Here is a 27,304-nt window from a genome sequence, read left to right on the forward strand (position 1 = left end):
TGCAAGTTATGATGAACCTAAGACGTGGAAATGTTCTCTGAAAAAAAAAAAAAAAAAAAGCTCTTGTATCTCCCGTTGAGGGAAGACACACACATCAGAATTAAAGACTGTTATCCATGGAAAAGCGATATTATACATCACACGCGCTGTAACACAGTAGCATGCATGTGCTGCACACACACACACACACACACACACACACACACACGCACGCACACTTGTGCACCCAGACATTCACACACAAGCTTCATTCATTTACAGGAATAAAAAACTCACTGAGTGCTGCGCTCAGAACGAGACAACATACACAGATATAAGGTTAAATGCATAAACCAAAGTCACCAGTGTGTATACCATTTGCAGTGAAACAAGCAATATTTTCATTCACATAAACAGATACACTTGTTTCCACATTCAGTATCATTACGCAATTTTCCGACCCCTTCATTTCTAAGTGCTACCAGTGACAGTGAGTCTCGTTCTAACAGTAGTCTGGACCAGATGGTGAGTCTGGCTCCCGTTGGCAGTTACCTGGTGAGTAGGTTGGCAGTAGTTTAGTGCTGCTGGAGCAGGGGCTCCACCTCGAGATGAATGTTAGGAGGAGAATGTTTGACATGAATACATGAAGACAGTGTCCATGCTCTGACCTCAGGTTTCCTACACATTGTGAGATTCCACACATTTGCTATAATTCCTCGCTGGTACTGTATGATCTGTGTGTTTGAATACCATACGGGCTGATGATAACTGGGTGTATGATTGTCAATGAGGCCATAACAATACGTAGCTGAAAATTAGTCCTCACAACTAATGCCAGTCTACAAGCATTTTTGAAATCCACTTTTTAAAATAGTTTTTGCGCCTGTGTAGGAACCCTGGACCCCAAAGTGAGACTCAAAGAGGCTATTTTAGGTTAGTAAGCCCACATGGATGCTTCACAAACTGAGATCACACAAGATAAAGCTGTAATGTGCCCTTATGAACACATTATAAAATCCCAGTTGTCTTTTGAGTCATATGGGGTGGTAGACTGTATGCAAAAGAATCATGGACTGTTAAGAACTGCACTGATCCCAGGTCTATCCTGTGTATGAAGAGGGATCTAACTCTGTGGATCTAAGTCACTGTTCTCTACGAAGGCACTAGAAACTGTGCTGAGAGGTTCTCACCAAAATCGAAACATCCAGAAACTAAAGTGTTTCTTAACCCTGTTCAGGTGCACATATTGTACGTAACCCTCTCACTCTTTCTGCCGTTACATAAGAGGCATTGGACACAATGTTGGGTAGCTCGGACAATGCCACGACCGCCTAAAAGAAAAGCCTGCACAGGGGCCGCGATTCGGGGGGGTGGAAGCACTTGATAATGACACTGGAACAATCACCGCTCCGCTTGTGTTCAGTGGGTGCTCAGTAGCAGGAAGCATAGGCTCGGTGAAAAAAGGAACAGGTCGGGAGGGAAAAGCCAAAAATATAAATGCAAGCGATAAAAGAAAGCTTGAGAAAATATGTGGCTGAAAACCGGCTGATTGGAATAAGTGTGGGAGTTCTGGCTGGCTGGCTGGTGAGCGAACGCTGAGTTCAAAGTGTTTCCAGCCAGGTTTCCAATGACTACAAATGGATAACCCCCACGTTGAAATATAGCTTCTTATTCTATTAGATATGTACAAACACTTCATCTGTCTCAAAAAGACATGCTAGCCTCTATTTTGAGTCACGCATTTCACAGCAGTATCCATAAACACCCTGCCAAAGACCATTTTTTCCACTATATATCATACGCCATTTAACACTGACTGAAACAATAAAAGGAATACCCAGTCGCTAGTAGGCGTGCACCATATACAGTCTGAACACACAGCTAACCTCTGCAACACGAAAGGTGGTAAAATGCTTACTAGAATCATGATTTACTCCATGCAGATGTTTATGAACGTGATTCAATGCATATTTGCCTGCCTGCGGGTCACGTACTGTACTTTGATAAAATATATATTTGGATACATCATGTTTAGTATGTTCGCAAAGGAGATCAAATGGCACTAACACACACACACACACACACACGCGCACACACACACACACTTCTGCTCAGTCTGAGTGGTAAAAATCTCTTGTACATTCCTTCTGCTTTTCTATATTGCTTCCTCTCTCCTTCCCTCTTCTCGGAGTTCTCACATCCCTCGCTTCACACCTTCTTTCAGTGGTTATGGGGGATGTGGTGTCTTGGCCATGTTTGAGTGTGTGTAGATACGAAGAGGTCACAGTGTGACAGGGGTTGGCAGGTGTGGAGATGAGGGCGTGTCAGCAGTCTTGGTGACAGGTAGCTATGGGGAGGTGCCACCAGAGTGACAAGCCACCGTGCTAGAAGTAGGCGCCCACAACGACCGTCACCTTAGCAACTGTCACCACAGAGATGGTCACACTTGCCAGGGTGACAAGGAGTGGCCGTAGCAGCCGGGCCTGCGCAGGGGGAGGGGTGGGGACCCGTCGTTAGACAAACGAGTTCATGGCGTTGACAGGCGACGGGGCCTCCGAACTCTCGTTGCCTTCGTGTGTGTCTTTCTCTTTCTTGCCGCTGTACTGGCCGATGAAGGAGCCGTCCTCGTTGAACTGTCCGTCCCCGCCCTCCCCGTAGTCCACCAGGCTGTCATCACTCTCGTCTCGGCGCACCGTCCCGTTGGACGGCGTCCGGCTGCCCTTCAGCGGCTTGTGGTCCTCCGTGTCACTACAGAGGGGCCGGGAAAAGGTTGGAAGGAATGTTACTGAGGAACTAATTAAGGCAGTTAGTTGAACTGGTTTTCTGCAGTGGTCAGTAACCCTGTTGTCACACAGGACAGCCTTTTATCCAAGCGTTAGTGGTTTACATGAGTAATCTGGCTTTTCCACTGCACAAATACCACATGAACTATGTGTGACAGAATACATCGCTGTTGTGTACACAATTTGGTGCAAATGTGCTGGTGGAGCAACATCAAGTTGACATAAACATATACACAACTGCTCATTATAAAAGGGGGTATTATGATGCACAGTAACAATGGGATGCCTGAAACACTTTGGAGTACTTGTTCAGTGGAGCAGCTCAGCTACATCTATAGTATTTTATAGAGTTATATATAGTGTTAGTGCTGTTTTACATCTGGGTGCTGTTAATTTAGGGTTGGTGACCACTGTTAAAGATTTTGAAAATGCGTGCGGTTCAGTCTCTTGCACTACTTTACCTTTATATACAATTTCTGTAATGAAATCAACCAGTATGCTGTCAGTTTACATGCATAATCAAAAATGCAAAATGTCTTTTTCCAGAGCTAAAGTTTACATTTGGTCTAAAACAAGTCCTGTTCCAGTTAATACTAAGCAAGCTCAATGCATTTGTATTTAAAAAAAAAAAATTAAAAAAAATGAAGAAAGCTGAAGAACTAGAAGCAGTCACTTTTCATGTTAAATCTCAGTGTTAATGTTAGAACCGTGGTTATGGTTTTGACGATGTCAGTGAGTATGATGAGATAGTAAACAAGATCAGTTGATGTGCTTTCTTTCGTTGAGATCAAGTCGGAGACATAGCTTGAGGTGTTTTAAGAATTGCATGCTGGTTTTAGCGACATCTCGTCTTACCTCTCCATAGACCTAAACCCATCAAAGAACAAAGATAAGAATGGAAGGATACATGAAAAGCAATTCATGGACCACAATAAGCATCTATTTTTGTATGCACAGACAAGACAGAATGCGTATGGAAACATTGAAAGCACAATGGCATCCATGTTAAGCTAAAAATACATTTCACTCGGAGCAACTACTTTGTTTCAACTGTTTATGAAATAAAATCCTAAACATTCTCTCTTTATGTGAAAATGTTGCGATTAAAAAAAACTTAAACTATGTCACTATAATGGAATTTGTGATAAACTTGTTATGAGAATGGTTAGCGTACAACTGCCTTGTTAAAATGGACATTTATATGCATTGTACAAAGCCTTTGTTTATTAATGTCAGTGTGAGTTGGTCATTGTAAGAATTAAGAGTAGTGCTGATTTAAGCCTTGCCTCTATGGAGTGTTTGGTAATGGAGTCTGGTGGGGAGAGTGTCTCTGCAGCCTGGTAAAATATTCTAGATACAAACACTCAATTTAGGACACAATTAATCCAAAACGCATCTCTGTATGCTGTGGTCTTATTTTAGCCGTATGTTCTAATCCATCTCTCACCTGTACTCTCCAAATGTCCCATCATCCTCCTTCATAGGCTGGATCTCTGGGTCTTGGTGAGCATCTTCTTTCTCTTTCACTGTCAGGTTACACACATGTTTTAAAAACTTTTATTGAAACATTCCCATCCATCCATGTGAATAAGATCGAAAATGACTTTGTGTGCATCACCTGGATATTTTCCACCCTTGTTCCTCTTGATAAAGCACACTATGAGGAGGACCAAGATGAGGAGAGCGATGGCACACATCAGGCCAATAAACCAGCCCTGGGTGGCAATGTCTACCTGCCGGCTGGGTACAGCTAGACACACACACACACAGAAAGGAGGAGAAGATGGAGACAAGCAGTAAGCATAACTGTCAGTCCACATCCAGGCTGCTACAATGATGGAATCTGTTTTCTTCATGGTGAGTGACACTGAGATTAAAAAAGAGGCTGTAAATACAGAAATGAAATTTAAAAAAATGGGTTAATATGCGATGGTCATTAAGGCGCTGTAAACTGGACAAAAAATAAAAAGTAAAATAATGGACCTGTGGGTGATGATTTTTAAGTGACATGCATCAGAACGACTTGATGGCAACTCCAGACATGCTTGTACACTAACTAGCAAACTAACTATCGTACATTAATGTCTGAATGGAGCATTGTTTGCCTGATAATGAGACAGTGCTGCAACAGAAAGGCGATGGGTAAATGAGACCAAAAATGAACCACAAAGACGTCTATCCTGAGGCATGCCGCCTCACCTGGCACCGCAACCAACACTTCGTCCGTGCTGTGGACCGTCGGGTCAGCCGGGTCTCTAGCTACCACACGCACCTTATAGGACGTCCCCGGCTTTAAACCTTTTATCATATGCCAGTGTGAACCGTTTACCAACTCCTTTTCCCAGTCCGCTTTACCTGGAATTAGTGGAGCGGATGGAAAGGTATTAGATTCAGGGAGCCTTTGGGAGGAATAGTTATTTGAATGATGGTATTTAAAACATCTGTTTTTGATGGTTAAATTATTACGGATCAGATTGATTGAGTTCAATTCATGCACTCGTGTTTTGAGATGACAGTGAATACAAAGCGAAGCCTTACTGTTTTCTACAATATACTCCACATAGACATTCTTATGGTGTCCAAAGTAATCCCAACTGATCACTGCACCGTCCTCCAACATGGACGTGTTAACTTTGCCAAACGCAGGGCCTACAGGCGGCACTGAGCACAGAGAGGAAAAAAACAGTAGCTTTATTTCCAAATATTAACCAATTTTACAAACTCCTGTAAAATAAAACCTTTCAAATAGTGCTATGGGGCTTAAGTACGGGAGCGAGTAGAAATAACAAAGAAATAAACATTACACATTACGTTTAGGATAACGTTGGTGTCTACAAATCTACCAAACTAGTTAAAAATCAGCTACTGTAACCCAAGTTCTTCCAGCAGCCAAATTCAACAATGAAATCCATGTCTGTTTTTAACAGTTTGAGGATTAGATTAGAAATCCCATACACCTCACCAGAGCCTCAATTTACAAGCATTTGGTTGTTGGCTTTCTGTCCCACCTTGCATGTCAAAAGTAAACTACTGTTCAATAAATAGCAGCACCGTTGTTATTACATGACAAAAGAACTTTGAAAGTAGTGTCCGATCCAACATAGAAACAGGTCGGTTATATAATTGTGAAAAATGGCCATCTCAGCAAGTACTTTTATTAGTTCTTCTAAAACAAGTGTTAGGTGAAATAAATCCAACAGAAATCAACCTCAATCAACTTGTGAACATTTCCTCTTTTTTTTCTATTAATAAAACTAATATTTTATAGCCTATTTTGCAGAGATAGACCATTTTTTGCAGGGCAGAAAAATAAGTGAAGATATTTTGGGAGGTAGACGGGGATACAGGGAGTGCTTGTACCCTTGAGAAACGGGGGATGCGGAGACTGAGTGATGGGGGAAGTTGTGTGAGGGGGCTCTGTAGGGCCTGAAAGGACATGGAAAATAGTGAGACAACACACATACACAACACAGTAGACAGCAAACAGTGAACTGCAGAGCCAGTGTTTTGCAGAGAAAGTTGCTACTGACATGCTGAGTAAAATAATGATGCAACACATTTTAATCCTGAGATTCAGAGAGAGGTTAAGCACCTTGTTCAGCATGCAAACAAATTAAACTCTGAATCACAGCACTGCAGCATGCATATTATCTAAATGTAATTAATGTAATGTATATACATAATCAGTTTATAGCATCAGCAGGTATAACGTTTGTGTTAGTGCTGGGCTGAAAAATCCACAAGCATCATGCGTGAGACTTTTAGTGAAAACATTTTCATTTGAAGAGGGCTAAAACGAGAGCTAAAGCCTACAAGCACGACCGATTCTAAAAATCCTGTATTTTAAAGCTACTACGAGGAACTTTAATTTTGTGTTGAATTTGGCGTGTGGTCAAACGGGGTAATGTTTCTGAGCTCTGGACTCCCAATAGAAAACCTAATTTTACAGCTGTAGGGTCTCACAGTCTGCCACGCGCAGTCCTGGTTCTGGTTCTCCTGGTTCCTGGTGAAACTGCATGATTTCATACGTGATCCGACGGCAATAACTATATAGAAAAATATTCCAATACAGACAATATTCTCGCTGATGGTCTGGTTCACTTATGTAGGTCATATGGAGGCATCAGTATTACATTGAGACTGTTTCATAAGCAGTTAAAAGTTCCTCACAGTAACTTATGTTGCAGTTCACCTTGTTCTCTCAGAACTGGACACAAGCATGGTTTGTTTGCAGATGCCATGGAAGTCCGTCACATTCACAGTAAATCCTAAGTATTCACTCTCACATTTCTTAGCCATGCTACCTTAGCAACATGCAGGGATAATCGATCTAAAGAGAAGTCACGCTAAGCTCTCTTTTCTGTATCTAATCTATCTGATATCTGGTGGTATGAATAACATGCAGGTGCTTCCAGTGGCAAACTTGGGTTACCTTTGCCCGTCTCTAAAGTGGGCTGAGTACGAGCTTCAGAGAGAAGAAAAAAGAGAAAGATAGAAGGGGTATAAGGTGTGGAATGCAGTAGGACCTCGTGGTTGTGCGTTTAAGCGAACAGGAATCCTTAATATCTGTCAGAGCACTGTGATTCTGACCCATGCACTTATATGGGGTCAGATCAGTCTCAATAATTGCAAATGCACACAGAGAGACTCACAAATGCAAACACAAAGATTCACAAATGCGCACAGAACAATTCACAAATATGTTCGATTTACAAAGAAGGATTTACAAATAAATTAGACTAAAAAATGCACGCAGAACAATTCACAAATACATTCCAATGCACACGTAAATAAATTACGATTTATGTAAATGTGAAAGAAAAATCACAAATATATTTCTGCATTCCTATGTGGATTCTTATATTTGTATAAATACATACAAACCCACAAACAAATAGAAGCACACACTTAATGGCTATGTTTAAATCCCACTGATATAGGACGTTGACTTTTTCCTCCAATGCTGCTTGAAATGTATTACAGATGAAGCTAAATGGCTAAAATAACTTACTTGTGTCCATGACTGTGAAGGCCTCCTCTGTGATGATGGGGCCAGAGCCCTTGATTGTATTTGCACTTAAGTAAAACTTGTAGAGCATGCTGGAGTTCAGGTTGCCCAGGGTAATGGTGGTCTCGTTGGCTAGGAAGGTCATGACCTTTACTGGCCCCAGTTCATTGGTGTTGTTGACTGCGGAGACAGTGTTTTGAAAGGAGAAACGGTTAAAGTTAGGAATGCACAGCACGGTTTGTCCTTTACACAGATGCCTCAAAATACTCTGTAAAATACAACAGGAACTGTGTCAGGCAGCTGGTAAGCCTACCTGGTTGGTATTTCAGTGTGTACCCAGCAAGCCGTCCATTGTTGTTCATTGGAGGGCCCCATTCCAGAGTGAGAGAGTCTAAATTAGGGTTAATGGCATTCAGAAAAGAAGGAGGCCCTGGGACTGAAAACAAAACCAGAACCACAGTCAGAATCTGGATGTTGCACAGGACCGATCATGACACTCAGCATTTATATATTGCATTAGTGAATAAGATGGTCTGGACTGTTTCCAGGGTGATCTATGAGGTTTCATGGATCTAACTTGATGGTTGCTAGGAGGCTTCAGGTTGCATATTTTGAGGTAGTTCCAAACGTAAAGTATGAAAAAACACATATGACCCTTTCACATTATTTTGTAATTTAAAAAATTGCTTAATTGTAAGATTAGTCAGAAAGGCAGAAGAAAAACAACATGCACGTTAAACTGTCAAGAAAATAAAACGTCTTCTATATGCATGATGCTTTAGGCCTGCATGTCAGCCAACATCAGCCATACACACCTCCCTCAGGTGTCTTAAATGTCTTGCTGGGGCTTGAAGGTCCTTCTCCTTTGTTATTAAGGACTCTGATGGTGAGGTTGTAGAGGCTGTAAGGCTGGAGGCCTGGCAGACGTCCCTCGCTACGATTCCCACTGAACGTCAACACCTGCTGCTCTGTGTCCTCTGTGTCATGCACGCCACGCTCACGTTGGTAGTATACCTTGAGGAAATACACCAGAGTTCATTCCTATATGAGCTTGATGCGCACAAGAGTTCTTTGATTTCCACATTATTGTCATCATCAAAGCAGGAAGGCTTTGAACTCCCTTCCCTCTATAACAGCTAATGTAGTATACAATGGAACCACTTTAGCAAAATCTCTCTGTCAACCTGTGATCGCACTGTTTGCACTTTCAAAATCATTCACTTGTCTCTCAGACTTTATAACCACTTGGTTTTTAAAAGCTGTACTTCAGACAATTGGTCCGGACATTTTAGCCATTATTATCTGCTCTCTGTCAATTGGTCTTTTATCCTATAATTTAAACATGTAAGTAAGTAATTTTAGACCCCTCTCCAAGCGGCTATTTTGATGAGTTACTCAAAACACTGAAAAGTAGGGGCAGAACCCCTACCAAAAAGCACCAAAGACATGCTGGAGACTACACGTTTATCAAACAATACCTTGTATCCCTGTAGTTGTCCTCTAACGGAGGGGAAAGAAACAGGCTCCCAGTGCACTTCTGCAAGTGTGCTGTTGTGAACCATGATCTGCACATTCTCAGGAGCTGACAGAGGCACTGCAGAGACATGAGAAAGAAGCAATTCTTTAACAACTAATTTCAAGTCACAAGACAATTATCATGAAGTAATATGAATTGCCTTCTGCCAAACCTAGTGCACATGTGTTTGTAAAATGTTTAGAAGGCTAAAAAAAAGATCACAGTCAATGGTCAAAAGTAGATATGTTAACATTAAAGCACACCCCTGAAGGATGAAATGTTAACATTCTGTTCACTCACAGTCTTCTCCAGAGTATCCAATCACTACGCCAGGCTCAGGGCCGTTGCCGTAATCATTCAAAGCGTGAACCTTGACCTCGTAGGGCACGTAAATAGGAGTTCCAGACACGACGAACTGTGAAGCGTTGGCCACATTCTTTGAGGACCAATCCTCATCCGTGTCCTTCTGTCTCCACAGCACGTTGTACTCCAGACTGGGACCGTTAGCCTGAAATCCTGTCAACGGCTGCACACAGATTGTTTTGGTCAGTTACTGAATAAACCTGCTGAAATATTCCAACTTGACTTTGGATCAAATGTTAAATAAGCCTCACAAAACAATAATCTAAAAGGATAGCTTACTGTCCACGAGATGACCAAGTTTCCAGGCTTTGTTCCTACACACTGAACATCTGATGGATTTTGATCGGGAGCTAGGAAAACCCCAAAAGATGGTTTAATCAAAAGAATGTTTTTTTTAAAAATATTTTGGATATTGTCATACTTTTTACCAGGAGAGTGACTATGATAACTACCTGCAGGGTTGGTCCTGTATTGACTTGAGGGCTGGCTGGGCTGGCTGTAGCCAACGTTATTCAGAGCCAGGACTCTGAAGGAGTAGTAGACGTATGGAGAGAGGTTTAACTGTGCCGTGGTGCTCGTACCGGCAACCTCCGTCAGGTTGATCCAAACTCCGGGCTGGTGGAGCAGATCCTCGTATTGGATCAGAAACTCTGGGGAAGAAAAACAAATCTTTTGAAGATGCGGACACTGCCTAAAAGAAAAAAACATTTCTCACTGATCATTGATTATTCATTCCATTCTCTGTATATATATATATATATATATATATATATATATATATATATATAGCCATGAAGGCTCATTGCTTATCGTGCCGTTTCTGTCTTGTTTATTCACAAAAAAATGCGGTTACTGCTTCCAGAAACCGTTTGCTGTGTCTGAAATGTGGTTTCTTGTTGTGAGGCTACGGTGTCTAATTCCAAGTGTAGTGCAGTTCGATAAACGTTTCATACTCTGTGTGGGACTGTTGTTTTCGTCTCCGGGGATCCAGGTGAGCTGAACGCTCCTGTCTGTCTGGTCCGTCAGTTCCAAATCCGTTGCAGGGTCAGGTTTCTCTGCAAACACAATAATGAGCCCAGGAGCGCAGAACAAATGAAAAGCCTTTCTCTGCTATTGGATTACAGCAAGTCCTTGCAACTGTTTTGACTGCACATTTGACTGAGGGAAATGAGTGTTGCAGTAAATGAGGTGTAGGGTAATTCACTTTGGAGATAAATATGAGCTTTTATCAGAAATTTGTAATAAGTGAGATTTATTTTGAAAGAAAAAATTCCAATGGAATAAAAGAAATTAGGGTACACATTATCACTGTCCGTCAGGGTTTTTAATTCAATAAAAAACAGGAGGCAGTTTGTCATTTTTTGGTCAAGAAAACCTTGTTTCTTATCGTTGTATCAAAAAGGTGCAGTATTTTCTTGTGCAATTATACATTTTAAAACCCAGACTGATTAGACCACTGCAATCATTGTAACCTGCACATGCCCACTAACGCATGAGAGGGAGTCTAATCCGGCAGGTTAGGTGAAAACACCTAGAGTGTGTAAAAGGCTGTGCCATTTTTAAATGTCAGGGATTTCACAATGACATTCAAACTTTTTCATTTAAAAAATACATACCACATAAAAAAACAAAACTAAATTTAAAAAAAAACGGTACAAAATGGTTAAAAGAAAGCAAAGAGAACAACCAACATAAAATAAATATTACGGTGAAATGGAAAGTTTTACAAATATAACTTGATGTTACGAAATCCTAATCTGTGGACATTGTTTACCGTGGACAAGAGCTGGAGGAGGAGTAGCCTCTGAGAAAGCAAGCAGCAAGTGTAGAGTACAAAAAGAGATTAGATGTTAGTGACAGATATTTGAAACGGCAGAAAAGCAGCACAAATAGTGTGGTAGTGTGACACTAAATTAGATTAGTACTGATACCCACTGTTGCTGACATTTGAAAGTGAAGAAACATTATTTCAGTGCACTTCAATAAAACATTTTTTGGGACAAATCTATATAAATCATGAGCAGGACAAAAGAGAAAAGGACACATGTGGACCTTTGCCCTTGTGTTGAGTTCATTAACAGCATTTACCACGTTTCACTATGTTACAATTTCTTAAAAAAAATACATGTACCTGACCTCTGTTAACCTGTTGAATACAAAAAAAAAAACCTTGAATACACTGTGAACGTACCTACGACAGTCAGCATTGCACTGGCTGAGTCCTGGTCCAGGGTGGTGTTCATGATGCAGGTGTAGGTGCCCTCATCGCCATCCGTCACGTCTTTGATGGTCAGACTGTCAACGTTCACCTCAAACCTGATGACAGGTAGTATTGCAGAGAGATGATAGATTATTCTTTTCTGGGGGGGGTTTTCACGGTGCAACATGAGTCTCAAAATGTAATAAATGAATTTCTTATGAGTCTCAAGGTCGTTGTACCTCCCATTAGGCAGCTCTCCGTCGTCTTTGAGCCAGGTCATGGTGGGAATAAGGGACGGGTCGTGTTTGACTTTACACTCGAACACAGCGCTCATTCCTCTCTGCACCACCTTGTACTCTGGCTGCCTCAGGATGCGGGTGGGCTCTGGACGATAGGACAAAATAAAGAGTTTATACTAGGAATTATTACAGCTTGATGGTCACGTTACCTAATGGTTATAGAGACCTACAATATATCTATTTATGAGCTATAATAGTCTATTTATTCTCCATGTCTGACCTTTAACTTCCAGGTAGACGTGGTTCTCCTTGATCCCCAAGTTGTTGGTGGCAATGCATGTGTACTTTCCACTGTTTATTGGCTGTGCCACATGGATGTCCAATGTGCCGTTCTCATGGATCACGTAAGGGTCACCATTCTTAACGCTGGTCTGACTGTCTTTGAACCTGCAGGGAAAAAGCAAACATTGAGTTTGAGTATTTAATGGAGCCGTGCAACAGAATCGGTGCGAAAATGAACAAGACTTTGATTCTCACTGGCGTTACCCATGCACACGTGTATCAGCCTTGAGTACAAATGTGCATTGAATTTTCATTTGCAGTACTAAAATAAACGTACTGAACTGAAATTAAGTCGTTCATCTAATAATAATACAAGTTGAAAGTCACCTGATCTGAATCTTACCATGTGATCGTCGGTATTGGTGAGCCGAATGAGGCACAGTGAAGTAATGCAGGGTTGTTGGTGATGACCTGGTACACTCGGTTAGGTGGAGTAAGCACCCTTGGTGCCTCAGCTATAGGAAGAAGCACAACGTTATCTTAATCAGAATTTCCCCTTCATACACACTGGCCTGTACATCCACAATTTCTTATCAACTTTCATATAAAAATTTGTAAAAAAACAGAGAAACTCACCAAGAACGTTGACAAATGCGTTTGCCATCAGGTAACCAAATTCATTGGATGCGTTGCACTGGTAGACGGCACTGGACCCCGTTTGCACGTTGCTCAGAATCACAGTGTCATCATCCACTTTCCGACTGTGGTCCTCAGGTGCATCTATTAGGAGACAAAAGACAGTAAATATGGTCCATAGAAAAAAAAATCCTAATTTTTCCAGCACTTCAAGGGCACCATTACAGTTGTGTGTCTGTAGAATTCATCACTGAACAATTATAGTGCATTAAAATAAACTGTATTGAGTACCATGCAATTGAGAAAAAACCCTGCTGGGATTGAAGTTTCAATTCCACCACAGCTCTGCATGTCTATTTATACTCTCTGCTGTTAGGTACTTTGAATCTAACTGTGCATAAATGAAGTCTATTCTATCTTTGGACTTGTTTTACTTACTCTCTAAGGAGACTCCATTGACAAACCAGCGAATCTCAGGTTTGGGTTCTCCATTAACTCGACAAGTCAGGATGCCGGTCTCGTTCGGGGCGAGGATCAGGTTCCTGGGAGCGCTGACCCAGAAAGGAGCCGCTGTGGATCACAAAAAAGGAAGACAGCAAGATTTTTGAGAGAATGACAACAAAAATCCTTTGCTTGAGCCTTTTCGCTTCATGGTGCAGAAATACCAGCATCTGTGTAAATGTAAGATGTAAATGTGTCAGATAATGCTGACAATACTTTTATATTAACATAGAATTGAATGAAAAACTAAAACTACAGAAGAATCCAATTCTGATGTAGTGACATAACTGTATTGTTTCTTTTTAATACTTGATGCATTGATTGAAAGAAGAAAATGAGTTACCTTTGACAGTGACCTTGATGACGTGGCGTGCAGTGCCCAGGTGGTTTGTGGCTGTACAGCGGTAGTCCCCACCGTCGTCTTCATTCACATCCGAAACTTTGAGTGTTTTCCTGAAGTTAGAGAAGGACATCCTGCTGCTCGGCAGCTCTCCTCCATCCTTCTCCCAGGAGATCTCTGGAGTGGGTCTGTCACAGAAGCGAATACAAGAGGATGTGTGTTTTTGTGCCGTGTCTACATTTTGTTTTTTGTGCTGCCAAATACTTTGTGTGACCAAATACTGTGTATACCACGTTTATATGAATACACATGGCAGCTTCTTATAAAGCACAAAAAAGGGTGCGTTTCTTCGGTGTCGATTTAAAAGCCGCAGTCGACTTACAGGCCGTCAGCAATGCATTCCAGCTCCAGAGTCTCTCCTCTCAGAACCATCTTGGTGCTGGTGGCCCCCAGAGGCATCATGAAACCGGGGCGACGCTCCCCCTCTGGGCTATCTGAAAACACGAAGACACAGGATCCAATCAGAACCAGACTGCAACATAAACCTGGAGGCTCATTAGGAGGAGCTCAGAGGGCCGTTCATAGTAGAAACATACACCATCAAGTGAAGAGACATTATGTGATTTGCTGAAGGGGATAGAAGGGACAGTACATGAGTGAGTGATGTCCAATGTTTTTTCTTCTCAAAGCCTCGTCACATACTGTACATCAACATCTCAGACTCAGAGAGCAAGAGGAATCCCCTTAAGGGAGTAGCCATCCGTTTGTTGCTATGGCAACACATGGATGTCTTAGCTAGTCCCTCAGCCCCATACACTTCCCTCAGAAGTTATTAATGGAAGGATCTTGAGATCTTTAACATTCCTTTGCAGAAAAGGTCAGAAAATAGGTAATGGACGACCCTCTCCCACTTCAAAAAGGTGTAGAAAGAGCAATGCCATGTAAGAATACAAATATCATGCTTCATGACTTCTTGGCCATCTTGGATAATCATTGATGTTGTGCTTGATGTAGCAGATCATGAGATCAGTATAAAGTGTATTGGAGATTCCAGGGAAGATGCAGTTAGCTGACATGTTATGTTATGCATGCTTTGAAGGCTGCTCTTCGGCTTTAATATGTCATCTGCATTCAGAGGAGATTATGGACATTGCTGTTTTGCCAAGTAACAAGTATTGTATCATGCAGTACAGTCAAGGCCTTTGTGTTTATTTTGACCAAAAATCTCTATCCTGAGACGCTTAATTTGCATAAGGAAAAACTGCAAAATAAACAAATAGAAATGAGAGAAACCTGAGGAAGAGTTTGATAGTCACAGTGGAGGTGTTAGGCCAAGTTAGAGGTGAGTGTGTGTGTTGGGTTAGGTTAGGCCCGGGAGTAGAAGAAGTAGGACTGGGTTCACACTGAAGGGGCTGAATGGGAATAAACCAGCAGCACTCACCACTATAGAAATCAGTGACATTGTATAAAGCAGCCACTGTCTCATTCATTGTTTCCACTGTAATATAACAAGAAAATCATAAGCATGCAAATCTAGGAAAGAAAACAGGAAATGTGTTACTTTACAATGTATAAATCAATGCATTAGCTTGTTAAAAAAAAAGCATTTTAAATACAGAATAATATTGTTTTGCCGTCAATATTCTACAGTTATGATATTGTGACAATTGCTCTATTGCACTTCATTAAGCTCAGGAAAGGTAGAATACAGGAAGAACAGCATGAGCATTCATCGACGACTATGCAGATCTGCAGAAGCAACGCATGGATTTGAAACAAGAGTTAAGCAAGATCCTATTGAAAAAATATCTATAAATGTGAAATAAAAGGGACTCTAACAAGGGAACATCTTGAACGGACAACAATGAAAATGTTCATGATCAGACATCCAATACTCAAATCTGCAAGTACAGTTTCTTTTTTGAACTAGATACATTGTGACAATTGGTATTAACTATTTGAAAATACATTTGTATTACAATATTTTGGGTGAAATGTTAAATGTAAAAAGAAAGACTGTACACAAAATTCATTCTTTGTCCTGACTTACTGTCCAGCACGGTGACTGAGATGGGCTGTTTCTGCTGGATGGTTTGTGTGTGAGGGAAGCGAGCATAGCAGATGTAGTCGCTCCTGGTGTCTTCTGGGAGGACATTGGAAAAGTACAAGTCTCCATTCAGAACCTGGGACACTCGTTTATCCAGCGGGAGCCTCTGGAAATCTGCACAACAGGGACGGAAAGGGAGTTGGACATGAAACGGCATGTACACATGTACAGTGTGCAATCCTATTAGTTCTGTTGAATGTGACATCCTTATGGCCTTGTGCCATGTGTGCAGATATGTAATCACGCAAAATGACTCACTATTATCCATCCAGAAGATGACAGGAGGGGGCAGCCCTGCAGGGGGTCGGCACTGCAGCACCAGGGAGACCCCCATCTGCACCACGATTGCCTCGTTTCTCTCCTTCGACCACAAGGGGGACCCTGCGAGTCACATAACCATCAAACAAAGGCACTGGAGGCTCCCCATACAGTAGCTTCATACATTGTATGGATCACATGGATTCCTATTTGCAAAAGCTGTGAGATTTTGTGGAGCTAAATGTACAAAAACCAATGGAAACAATGGAATTGAAATTAATCAGAAGTCTTACTGGACTGTCTGATGACAATGCTGTTGGATACAGCGGTGCCGTGCTCATTGTGTGCCGTACACTGATACGTTCCCTCATAGGCCTCAGCCTTTTCCCCGCTGATGTCGATGACAAGAGTTCCTGAACCGGGCTTCATCAGGACTTTGGAGTCTTTCTCGACATCAAAGTGAGTCCCGTTTCTTGTCCACGAAAAGCTAGGATCAAAAAGAACGATAACTATCACGTGATCTTTTGAGGTTAGGTGCCACAAAGAAACACAACAGTGAGGAAATAACACAGTTTTTAGCCTGTTTGTTCAAATTGCCACAGATGCATTGTGGTACATTCATGCAGACTGATTGTAATCACAGATTTTGTCGCAGGTATGGCGGATTCTAACTTGATTGAGGGCCAGGTGGAAAATCCAAACTGTGTCTAATTCCCCCTGCCAGGTGTTTCTCAAGTGGTCTCTATGACAACAGTTGCTATGCCGATTTATATCTCCACACTGCTCCAGGTTAAGATGCCCTCAGAAACCAATCTATAATTTCCCAAAGAGGATTATAAAAATGAATGGAAATTGGTTTGCTCTTAATTGTTGAAACTCTCAGGTCGTATCGTTTTACAAGCTTTTGGCCCTCAATCCCACTGGCAACTGGGAAAGCAACCAGGGAAATATGCTAGTGTCGTTTGTAACTGGGATGGATAAACAAGCGTCAACGGGATGGGAGGAGTGATTGTCTCACCTGGGATGAGGCTTCCCCTTGGCCTCACAGTGGATGACGATGTTCTCCCGCGGATCAAAGATATAATCCTTGGGGGACTGTAGCGTTATAGTGGGGGGTTGGGGCACTGGAGAAATGTGAATAGAACCGTAGTTCAGGTACATACAGGGAAACATAATCACAGCACACTGAATGATCGCATCGAACGTATGCATGCAACATGCAAGAAGCATTCACACCATCTTAAAGCTGCAAACTGCCATCTGAATCCGATAGCGTCTTACCGGGCCACGATCTGACATAAACCAAGCACCACTCCAAAACAAGCAAGCCACTTCACACAGTAGCAGCGTTGAGTCAACTGCATGCACATCTAACATTGCTAGAACACACAAACGCAAGTTTTAGGGTGCAAGAACTCAACACTCAAAGTCACAGCAGAACTTACATCCTTCCAGTACTTTAGCTTTTTGTCCAGTGTGACACGCCGTACCACAGTGATAGAATATTGAGGAAAGGTGTTAGTTTTTGCAAGGAGTAAGTCACAAGTCCAGGTGAAATAGTTGCCCATTCAAGTGCTTTTAAGCATGTTATTGAGCCTGCCTGAAGTTTGGTAGAAATAGGATTTCCCTCTTTTTTTTGTGAATACTTCTTTGGCTTCAGTTTCATTAGGCAGGTGCAACCAATGCAAGAAAAGTAGTTGAAGACATTATAATGTCACACAGGATGTGTGATATATAAAAAGGAGAAAGAGTTCTTTAGAATTGCATTTCATAACAAAAAGACACAAACGTGACGTCATGCTGAAACGTGCAAAGAGGAAAACCAGTAAACTGCTGCTCAGTCTGCAGATGCTCTAAAACACCTTTTAGTGGCCCATAGAAGCTGTAAAGTTCTTCATTATGCACCACAATATGAAAGTGTAATTGCCGTTACAGTTCTCCTTAGAGCTTGATGCAAGTGGAATAGTTGAGAAAAAGTTTTGGGAATTGACTCTGCTTGTAAATACAGTGAATGTGACAATGATGTGATGGGGACACTACTTACGATCAAGAGGCACCTCCAGTGCCGAGGTCATGTGACTCAATAGTATCAATAGCACGGCTCCGAAGCCCGGCACCCACTTCCTGCTCCTGTCCATGGCCGGGTGTGTCAGGATGAAAGCCCTGTGTCCAGATTCAACAACGCGATCGGGCCGGACAACAGAGTGACGAACTCTGGATGCACACTGCAGAGGAGACACACAAAAAAAGAAAGAACAGATTACCACACGGGTCACTAAAACAGTATGTTTTGATTCCATTTACACTACCGAGTCTCAAACTGGGCAATGTATATAAGATCAGTCCATACACATACAAGATTTAGGTACACTCAACCACAATGTAAAGTTTACTTTGCAAGTTCAGGTCTGTAAGTCACAGTCCAGGTAACTCTGCTGGATAGCCTGCCGTCCTGCCAACGGAAAGACTTTGGCAGGAGGAAAAGTCCAAACAAATTTGACTCCGTAGTTGTAACTTAAATAACTTAAGCATCCTGTACTCGTCAGCCCTATATTTTACAAATAAGACACAGACTCATATGTTTAAGCATTTTTTGTAGAGATATGTGGTCATGACTATTCTCAAGACGAGAGAGAAAGCCGCGGACGACTAGAACATCCCTTGTGCATCAGAGGTGTCTTCCACGTGTTCGCCTGTCCACATACGGAGTGCACTCGCCCGGGAACAATCGCAACTCTGCTGCAGATAGAGCTGCACCCGGAGTGGCACATGCATGCACAGACCCGCCGCATTGCTGAATGCATCCTTGTCCAGTGTGTCATATGTATCAAGTTCCACATGAGTGCAGGCCTAAAAGCGCGAGCTTCTGTTGCGTGGTCCACAAGAAAGAGGCACAGCTTCAGAGCAGTCACACATAGAGCACATTGAACCGTGTTGACGTTAAAAAAAAAAAGGGCTCCCGTAAACTAACACCATGGGGGAGCAGAACATTGTGCTTGTTTTTCCCTTTTCGTGTGCTCCGTCTTGCAGTGCCTGATCCTCCGTCACGTGTACATCAGCCGCCAGCCGGGGATGATTTATTAGCAAATTGGTATTATATCACTACACAAATGGCACTGTGCATATATTGTGGTTGATGAATGTCTCCGTCTTCTCCACAATTGCACATTTTTTTACGTTTTGACAGGCTAGACATTCATTATAAGCATTGGCCGAAACTAATTTCTTACCACTGCATGAGCCGGTTGAATCACAGTAGCCAAAGGGGGGCTGTAACTTCTGTCAGCAGACTGAGATGGATTTCGAGGTGGAGCAGTGTGCTGCTGTCAGGTAAATGGCTCAGTCCATCCTGACATCTTCATTATTGATGACTAGCACATGCATTTTTGTACATAAACACACACACACACACACACACACACACATTTGGATGCACAAGCAGAGCACACACACAGGGGGTTGAAGTCTTCAGAGGCATTTGAAGGTGAAACTATTAAGCTCACTGTTAGATTCAGGCCCAGTACGTCTCTACTCTGCTGGAGAGAAAGTACGTCTGATGACATCGAGCGAGCATGGTAATGAACACACACACACTCACACAAACACACACACACACACACACACTAGTGTGTCAGATTATATCTAGCTGAGCTCGGCAGAGTGTGTGAGCTAATACAACCCCAGGACACAGCTAATTACGCTGACACGTCCTATTGGATATTACTCTCACTAGTTAATCGAGAGGGAAGACAACAGAGAGAGAGAGAGAGAGAGAGAGCAAGAGAGCGGCACAATGTTTTGCACTCAATGCATTAAATGCAGGCCATGCATACTAAATATTCGAACGTCATTGTGAAAAAAACAATGTGGTATCATGCAAATGTAATAGCCCATTTTCAGATTATTTACAATAATGCTCCATTCTGCTGCAGCAGAGAAGGCTTCCTTCCCCCACAGCGACACCCATATATTAGGCCGCGCTGGACTTCTGGCCATTTTCAGAGAGAGAGAGAAAGAGAGAGAAAGACACACATTTAACCTGGTCAGGCTGCTCTGTGTCTAACGTATTGAGTGACAATAAGAAGAAGGGGAGATGGATGATGAAAATTGATGAATGTCCAATACTGAGGAAGACGTTTAAAACATTACAGAGGATGGGGAGGAATGGGAAAGGGAAATTCTATCGCCTGAGGGAAGAGTGTGATAGGAAATGTTTGAGAAATATAATGTGCCATCAATTGCTTTACTCGTCTTGTGCTTTTGAAGCAAGGCCCAACCAATTCTGGATTATTTTGCGGTTTATATGGATGATTTTTTTTCTTTGATTTTAAATCATTGGTTTGTAAACTATTTTTTGATTGCAAAAAAAGAAATTACCTTTTAAAACAAGTTAGACATGTTAGGGTGTATAAAAGTAAACTTTACTTTACTTTTGCTTTAGAGGTGCTGGTAGTCATTGGACCGTCTCAGGCTTGTTTTTTTGCCCGTGTCTAGCCTTTGTACCAAAATCACCCAACATGGAAATATAACTGCCTGTCTGTTTTTAAGCATGACCTGAATCACAACTCCAGAGAGGCAGTGAGAGATTATCTGCCTGAGGGTAAAACAAAAACAAAAAATACAAAAATCAGTCGACAACACAGATGACTCCCTAAGCACGGGCACAAAAAGCAAACAGACACATACGTAAAATAAGCTGCCATGTGCAAATGTCAACAGCTATAATGTCCCCGAGTGATAACTGGCATAAAGTGCTTGGATGTTCACGTAGATCATTTTTTACTGCCTTGGATTAGCATGAACCATAAAAACTGAACTGTTTACCTTTTTCGGTGAAGAGGACAAACACGTTTGTACCAGTTTGACCATTTAGAATGCTACAAAGTGCTTTTTAAGCCTGTTGAGGGAATTTCTCATTAAAAAAAAGGCTACATCACCAAGCTGTACTGTGTGGTGGAAGACATTTCTCTGGAGGTAATATTATCCAACGAAAGATCCTGAGAAATTCACACATATACAGCTGGATATCCATCCTGAAAATAAGTGGGTCACAATCATTTCCCATTGCTTATTTCCTCACAGGTCGTAGAACAAAAACAAAGATGATGACAAAGAGGACTCACAGAAGGATGAGCGTGATGACTCTTTGGCTAGTGGGCAGGTCACCTCTCGTCCCTTTCTTTCCCTCTCTTCTCTGACTCAGTGGTCAAAGCCCAGAGGTCAAAGAGCCGCCCTTCAACTCTGCTCTGTCCTCGTCTCTGTCTTTCTTTCACTTCCCGTCTTCTTTCCTCCATGTCATTTAAATTGTGTTTACCGTCCATGCAGTGTTGACCGGTTGTCAAACCCAAATGGCTTTATTGAGCTCTCAATGTTACATTTGCATGCGCGAACAGGAAAGTGTTCAGTAGATGTTTTAAAACGAACATTTTAATGGACGATAATGGCAGACGTCTACTAGCCGATCCTTCATCTCTGCCCTAGAAAGGCAAACCCTGATACTCACACCTTCTCCCATTAGATGGCGTCTTTTGTTGCTCCTTTCAAGCTCAACAGTGAGAGTGTGCAATGATATACTGGGAGTTTTCATTAATGGATGAGTCAATGTTGCTTGCTCCCATACAGCTGCGCCACGCGACCCTTATATAAGTGCTTCTGAAAATATAATTCAGTGGCGAGGACGAACAGCAGCTACGCCTTTTGATTTAATCCACTTTCTGTTCCCATTCCCACCACACATTGACTTTCAGTAACCTGGATCTATTTCCTCTGTTGCGTTGCGCATGTGGTCTCAGCTGAGTACTCATCACTTAATAAGAAACTAATAGGCTGTAGATCAAACTGTCAGTGGTTCAAATGATGGCAGTGGCTTACTGTACATATTACACACGATTGACTTCCAGAAATGCCATGAACTTTACCCACATACTTAATACATCTATCTGTTCATTACATTTAACCAATACTTCTTTTCTAATCTCATGCAATTTATAAAAAATTGCATCTTATCATATTGTTAAATAATGGGGAATACTTATGCTAAGCAGATGTCGTTCAAATTTCTTTCCCTTGGAATGAAACAGGATAGCTTTTTCACCCTGTTTCCAGTCTTTATACTCAGCTAAACTAACCTGCTGTTGGCAGCAGCTTCATGTTTACTGTACAGATACGAGAATCCTCTTATCCAACTCTCGGCAAGAATACTAATAAGCATGTCTTGTCCCAAAATGTTTGATTATTCCTGTAAAACAACCGATTGTTCAAACTGAGTATGAGCAATGCCTTGCATCTTCGATATTGCAACTCCTGCCTTGAACTGTTTTGTCCCTTTGGTAACATGCTGAAGAGGTTATCTAATAACGGATAAAACCGACATGTCCATTCAGCCATTTGTGTTGAGCTCAGTTTTCTCGACCAAAAAAAACAAGATAGATATCTTCTGTAAACACGAGAAGGACTTTAAATATATTGGATATTCAACATATAACCAGAGCGAGCAATTCCCAAAATACAAAGAACGATGTGAAGGGTGCTGACATAAACCCAACAGTCTTTACTGGCTCTCGGTTTGCCAACCCTGAAGCGATGTGCTAAGTTGGTCACTCCGCAGCCTTCATTCACGCTGAGGCATGACAGTCTGACTAGACAGATGAGGGGAGGGGAGTGAAAACACAGTCATATGCAGTCACATGCGATTGCAGTGACAGAGATATTTCTCAGGCAACAGACTCTGAGTCGAACCGCTCACAGCCATACTAGGCTGGAGTGGATGCTCTCATCTGTAGATCGGTACGCAGACAAATCACGATTTGGACATGAACACACTGATGCCACAATAACCGTCTGTAAAGTAAAACTTGAGCACTGAAAAGAACTTAAATCTAACATAGGCTGAAATCCCCATCCTCTGGGTAGACGTTCAGCACATGCATCATAACACCCTAACCAGACTATAGCCTGAACTGCAATGGCCTCCGTACCGTCTGAGTGTCTCCAGTAACCGTGTCACTAGAACAGGAGCTGTGAGCCAAGAGAGTCCCCACAAACACACGGAGGGAGACTGCAGCCTACATGTGAAGCCACCGTAACTGCCACTTCATCGCTGACATTTGAGAGAGGAGAATTTTACACTTTTGGGGAAATATGCATCTGAAAGTTTGCTTTGAGTTTTGAATTGATTCCACAGCAATTCCTCGAGGTATATATCTGTCTGAGATAAAATATATAGATATCTGTCATCCCTATAGCTAACCTCTTTCACATAAAAGTAGGCACGTGATTCAAATATGGACTATAGCAGCTTTAAATTAATATAATACAATAAGAAACAAGCTAAGGCTGGGGCTTGAACACACCTATAGTGTCTGTAAAGGAGGAATGGAAAATGTAGAGCATAGCCTTTGGATTCGAGACAGAGATGTACACCAGGAGAGACACAAAGACATGCTGACATACCAGTCCTTTCTGTAAACACATGAAAAAAAGGGCTGATATAGTGACTCCTCGTCACTATATCTGTCAATTTGATAACTTTATTGTCCCACTGCACTGTCTCTGATTCATAATCTCTCTCTTTCTATCCCCTTCCTTGGCAAACCCGACCAGTCTGCCATGAACAAAGCCCATTGAAAGGGGAGAAAATGTCCCTACTTCTTTGGGGAAAAGGCTTGACTGGACGTTTTGGTCTAAAAGGAAAACAAGAGGTAACGAGGCCACACTTATCCGTCTTGATAGATGATCCACTATTCATGCATGTTTAATATCTTTTTACCAACTGAAGTATTATTTACTAAAGCACATTTGTGCTGCAGACAATAGGTGGATAATGTTATCTTCCTTACCTTTCAAGGTAAGAAGAAATATATATAAAGGGATAGGAATAAAGCACTCAGGGAAAGGTGTATTTATGTTGAAAAGAACAGTTGACGCTGGGAAATGCAGAGGTGAGGTTTGGAGTTTATAGTAAATAAAGACTTCTCGTAAGGATGATGTAATGACATACTTGCATTACTGGTGTGTTTTTTTTCCCCAGTGAAATACACACAGCATGCACCAAATATGTCCACAGATAAGTTTGTGCATTTGATTCCTTGTTACCCATGGGAGATACTGTGTGCTGTACTGGCCTTTTTTTCTGACAAAACCACAATAATTACAAACAGTAAGCAGTTGAACTGTTACTCAAAAGCCCTTCCGCCAGGTTTCCTTGTCATTATTGAAAGTGGCAGCTCTTCAGTTACAGGTTACAACTGCTTAATTCAAGACCGCCTCGTGATTTAACTGCTGACTTCATCGGAAGCTGTCCACTACACTGGAAGTTATTTTAAGAGGGGCTTTCACTAGACTAACACCACTTCTTTGCAGTCTCTTTGTCTCCAATAGAACCCAAATTACACACAGCATTACACACAGCCACCTAATCGGTACAAACTATCACATACAGATAGAGGGCCTTCCCTTTTTGGGGTCAGTTTTTCTAGCAACATCCGCAGATTCCCCCAGCGCCTGCTTTTCTCTTAGGCTTTGTGAATTGGTGATGGTCAGCATCACCATCCGCAACTCTACAACCACCCAATGGGGGCCATTGTCCTTCATGTTGTTTACCACTGGGATAACGCTGAAATGGCAGCGCAAGCTAACGCCTCTGGGAATAAAACATATGTGCTCACAGTTCAAGCGGGTATAGTACATACACACATACAGAGAGGGCACGTAATGATGGAAAAGAAAATGCATGAATACATGTTGGAAAGGTTTTTGTTTTGAATCAGTTCTCAAACCAATTCTGCTCTGAACACAAGATTCCTAAAAACACGGGGCAGTGTCATCTGCAAAAGTGAATGCAACAATCTTCAGTTAAATATAGTTTTTTTGGGGGGGTGGGTTATGAGTATGGTGTTGGAACAGTACAATCTCAAAACACAAATGTACATCTCCATTTGACTGTTTATGTGCAATAAAAGAGAAGCTTATGTTGCGTGTGTTGTGATACCACAGGAACAAGAGCACTTAAAAGTGAAATTTATATTTATCTCCGCACTGTCATCCTGTGTAGTTCTATAGATTAACAGGATGATATAGAACTACACAGACTGGAGTCTCTGTTAATGGTGATTAAAAGCTGAAGATCTGCTGGGCCCTCCTCCCATAAATAACTTAACCCTGCTGCAGTGAGTTCCCATGCAACCCCCAGCACTCTTAAAGCCCTGATATGAATAACCTAAGAACTATCTTATGGTCATTTCCTGTTCCCTTCTTGAAACGTGGGCAGCCCTGCCTTTCCATGAACTGAATCTTAACTATTTAGCTCCAGGCATATTCAGGTAACAGAAGGATTATCTCTGAAAAGGTGACAAATGGGAAATGCCCCCCCCCCCCCGCCTAATAAAGCATTGCATGCTTTGACAAAATAATTTTTCATTAAGCTCACTCTTAAGTAACCTATTTCTAAACTGAAAAATACAAACAAAGGATTTGTATTCATCTAAAATATAGGCAATGCACATTCAAAATGAATTAAATGTGCTGTAAATTGTGGTTTTGTTAAACCAATAGGATTAAACTGGAATAGTTTTTAAAAATTATAATCGCTAAAAAACAAAAGCACTGGACCCATCCATGTGTGACTAATCAAACGCCATTACTGATAGCTGCCATTACAATTCGCTTCATCTGACATCCAATTATAGTGCTGTGATATTTGGACAATTGCACACATTTTGCCAGGCGTATGGACCGGTTTGTTGGCTGCCAGGGCTTGGTTAGGTGTTGGGTGTGTGCCCTCATGTGAGCATGAGTGTGTATGCATGCTTTTATGTGTGTGTGTGTGTGTGTGTGTGTGTGTGTGTGTGTGTGTGTGTGTGTGTGTGTGTGTGTGTCTAAGGCACAGAGCACAGGGCCATGCTGGCTTCATGTGAGTGGTATGTACAATTTTGTGTATGGAAATAAAATGACAGACAGAATCTGATGTCCCATAATTGTATAGCCAATATAGCCATACATTAATTCTTTGGAAACTGAGAAATGAGTAAATCATGTCATCTCAACTGCATCAACCTGCCCCGGATAACAGAGCAGATGACTGACTTGAGCAATACAACATGTCCAGTGATCTAGTCCCGGGGTTTAATTCTTATACCCTTGTTAATTGAAACCAAGCCAACGGTTGTAATAGCATTCAAATCTAGCTAAATGTGATATATTCACAATATATGGCAAGTACAGTATGTTTCAGATTATTTTTAGCAGTGATATGTAACACATAAAAAAATGTATAGCTGATGGGCTTTAAACCATGCAAGTACCTAAAATCAATAGTCCGTCCCATTCTAATACAATGTGACAGTGTGGCATGGGCCACAAAAATCTAGCTGGGCTTGTAAATCAGCCAAGTCTCATTGGTATTCCTGGCTGCTATTGCTAGGTAAAAAGGTATTGATGAGCAGATAGATGCACATGGCCTTGGTTGGCTACGTGGCTGCGTTTATTACGACATGAGTTACTGTGTGCGTGTGTCTGTGCATTTGTGTGCGTGTGTCCTTCACGACAAGACTGTTGCATCTTCATGGATAACGTTTCTACACATCCTTTCCACGTAGAGGCCTGATCAAATTCTGAAGTCCTTAGTGGCTTCACCGCACCCTTCAAAAGTCCATACACTGGTATGGGACTTTCAGTATACAGATGTTACTATTCTTAGGGCCTGTTGGAGAGATACATATTTGAAAGATGCCCGATACGAGATTGGAGCATTTAGATTGCCTCTCAAGCCGGCGGCTCACAGCTCCTGATTGCTAACAGCGCTAAAAGTGCAAGCAATGGCAAAAGTGCTGACACAGCTAACAGTGTTTACCAGACGGGGAACCGGAGGACGGACGCTTCCCTTCCATGACAACACTGTCGGTCTGGACGGCGCTATCAGCCTCCCCTGCATATGGGCGGGGCACACTCACATGCACGTACATGCACTAAAAGCACCGGCGGCCAAGTCAACAAAGCAAGCAGAAGCTCGGATAAAAACACCCAGAGTGAGGGCAACTTCTTTCTCTGCTCAGGTAGTCGTTACGCCACTACATCTTTACATAGCAAATAGTTG

General features: G+C 41.9%; 1 protein-coding gene across 6 annotated transcripts; it reads right to left on the minus strand.

Annotated features, from left to right (window-relative positions):
* Nucleotides 1-1,969: 1,969 nt before the first annotated feature.
* nrcama (neuronal cell adhesion molecule a) lies at nucleotides 1,970-18,308 on the minus strand. 6 transcript variants are annotated; one of them, XM_034526011.1, is made up of 27 exons: nucleotides 18,257-18,302; nucleotides 17,658-17,675; nucleotides 17,231-17,336; nucleotides 16,506-16,699; nucleotides 16,213-16,335; nucleotides 15,894-16,068; nucleotides 14,230-14,337; nucleotides 13,851-14,035; nucleotides 13,445-13,576; nucleotides 13,007-13,150; nucleotides 12,774-12,885; nucleotides 12,369-12,535; nucleotides 12,089-12,233; nucleotides 11,841-11,965; nucleotides 11,424-11,453; nucleotides 10,603-10,704; nucleotides 10,102-10,299; nucleotides 9,929-9,999; nucleotides 9,587-9,812; nucleotides 9,249-9,364; nucleotides 8,586-8,784; nucleotides 8,084-8,206; nucleotides 7,774-7,950; nucleotides 7,195-7,206; nucleotides 4,381-4,512; nucleotides 4,210-4,288; nucleotides 1,970-2,727 (listed from the first exon to the last, which is right to left on the minus strand). In XM_034526011.1, the coding sequence occupies exons 1-27, from the start codon at nucleotides 18,285-18,287 to the stop codon at nucleotides 2,493-2,495; spliced, it is 3,465 nt and encodes a 1,154-aa protein (XP_034381902.1). In that variant the 5' UTR covers nucleotides 18,288-18,302; the 3' UTR covers nucleotides 1,970-2,492. The 6 variants fall into 6 exon arrangements, with proteins under 6 accessions (XP_034381902.1, XP_034381903.1, XP_034381899.1 ...); XM_034526012.1 differs by lacking the exon at nucleotides 7,195-7,206 and adding an exon at nucleotides 6,585-6,589 and having other exon boundaries at nucleotides 7,770-7,950; XM_034526008.1 differs by lacking the exons at nucleotides 7,195-7,206; nucleotides 11,424-11,453 and adding an exon at nucleotides 15,285-15,345 and having other exon boundaries at nucleotides 15,898-16,068.
* Nucleotides 18,309-27,304: the final 8,996 nt, after the last annotated feature.

The sequence above is a fragment of the Cyclopterus lumpus genome, chromosome 23 (assembly GCF_009769545.1).
Source record: "Cyclopterus lumpus isolate fCycLum1 chromosome 23, fCycLum1.pri, whole genome shotgun sequence".
NCBI lineage: Eukaryota > Metazoa > Chordata > Actinopteri > Perciformes > Cyclopteridae > Cyclopterus > Cyclopterus lumpus.

Excerpts from the sequence above, each read along its gene's own strand:
- nrcama (XM_034526009.1), bottom strand. The coding sequence starts at position 18,287 with ATGACCTCGGCACTGGAGGTGCCTCTTGATC. Across the intron at positions 11,966-12,088 it reads GGAGAGCTGCCTAATGGGAG|GTTTGAGGTGAACGTTGACA; the intron begins GTACAACGACCT and ends ACCTGTCATCAG. Across the intron at positions 10,300-10,602 it reads AAACAACAGTCCCACACAGA|AGTTTCTGATCCAATACGAG; the intron begins GTATGAAACGTT and ends TTTCTTCCCCAG.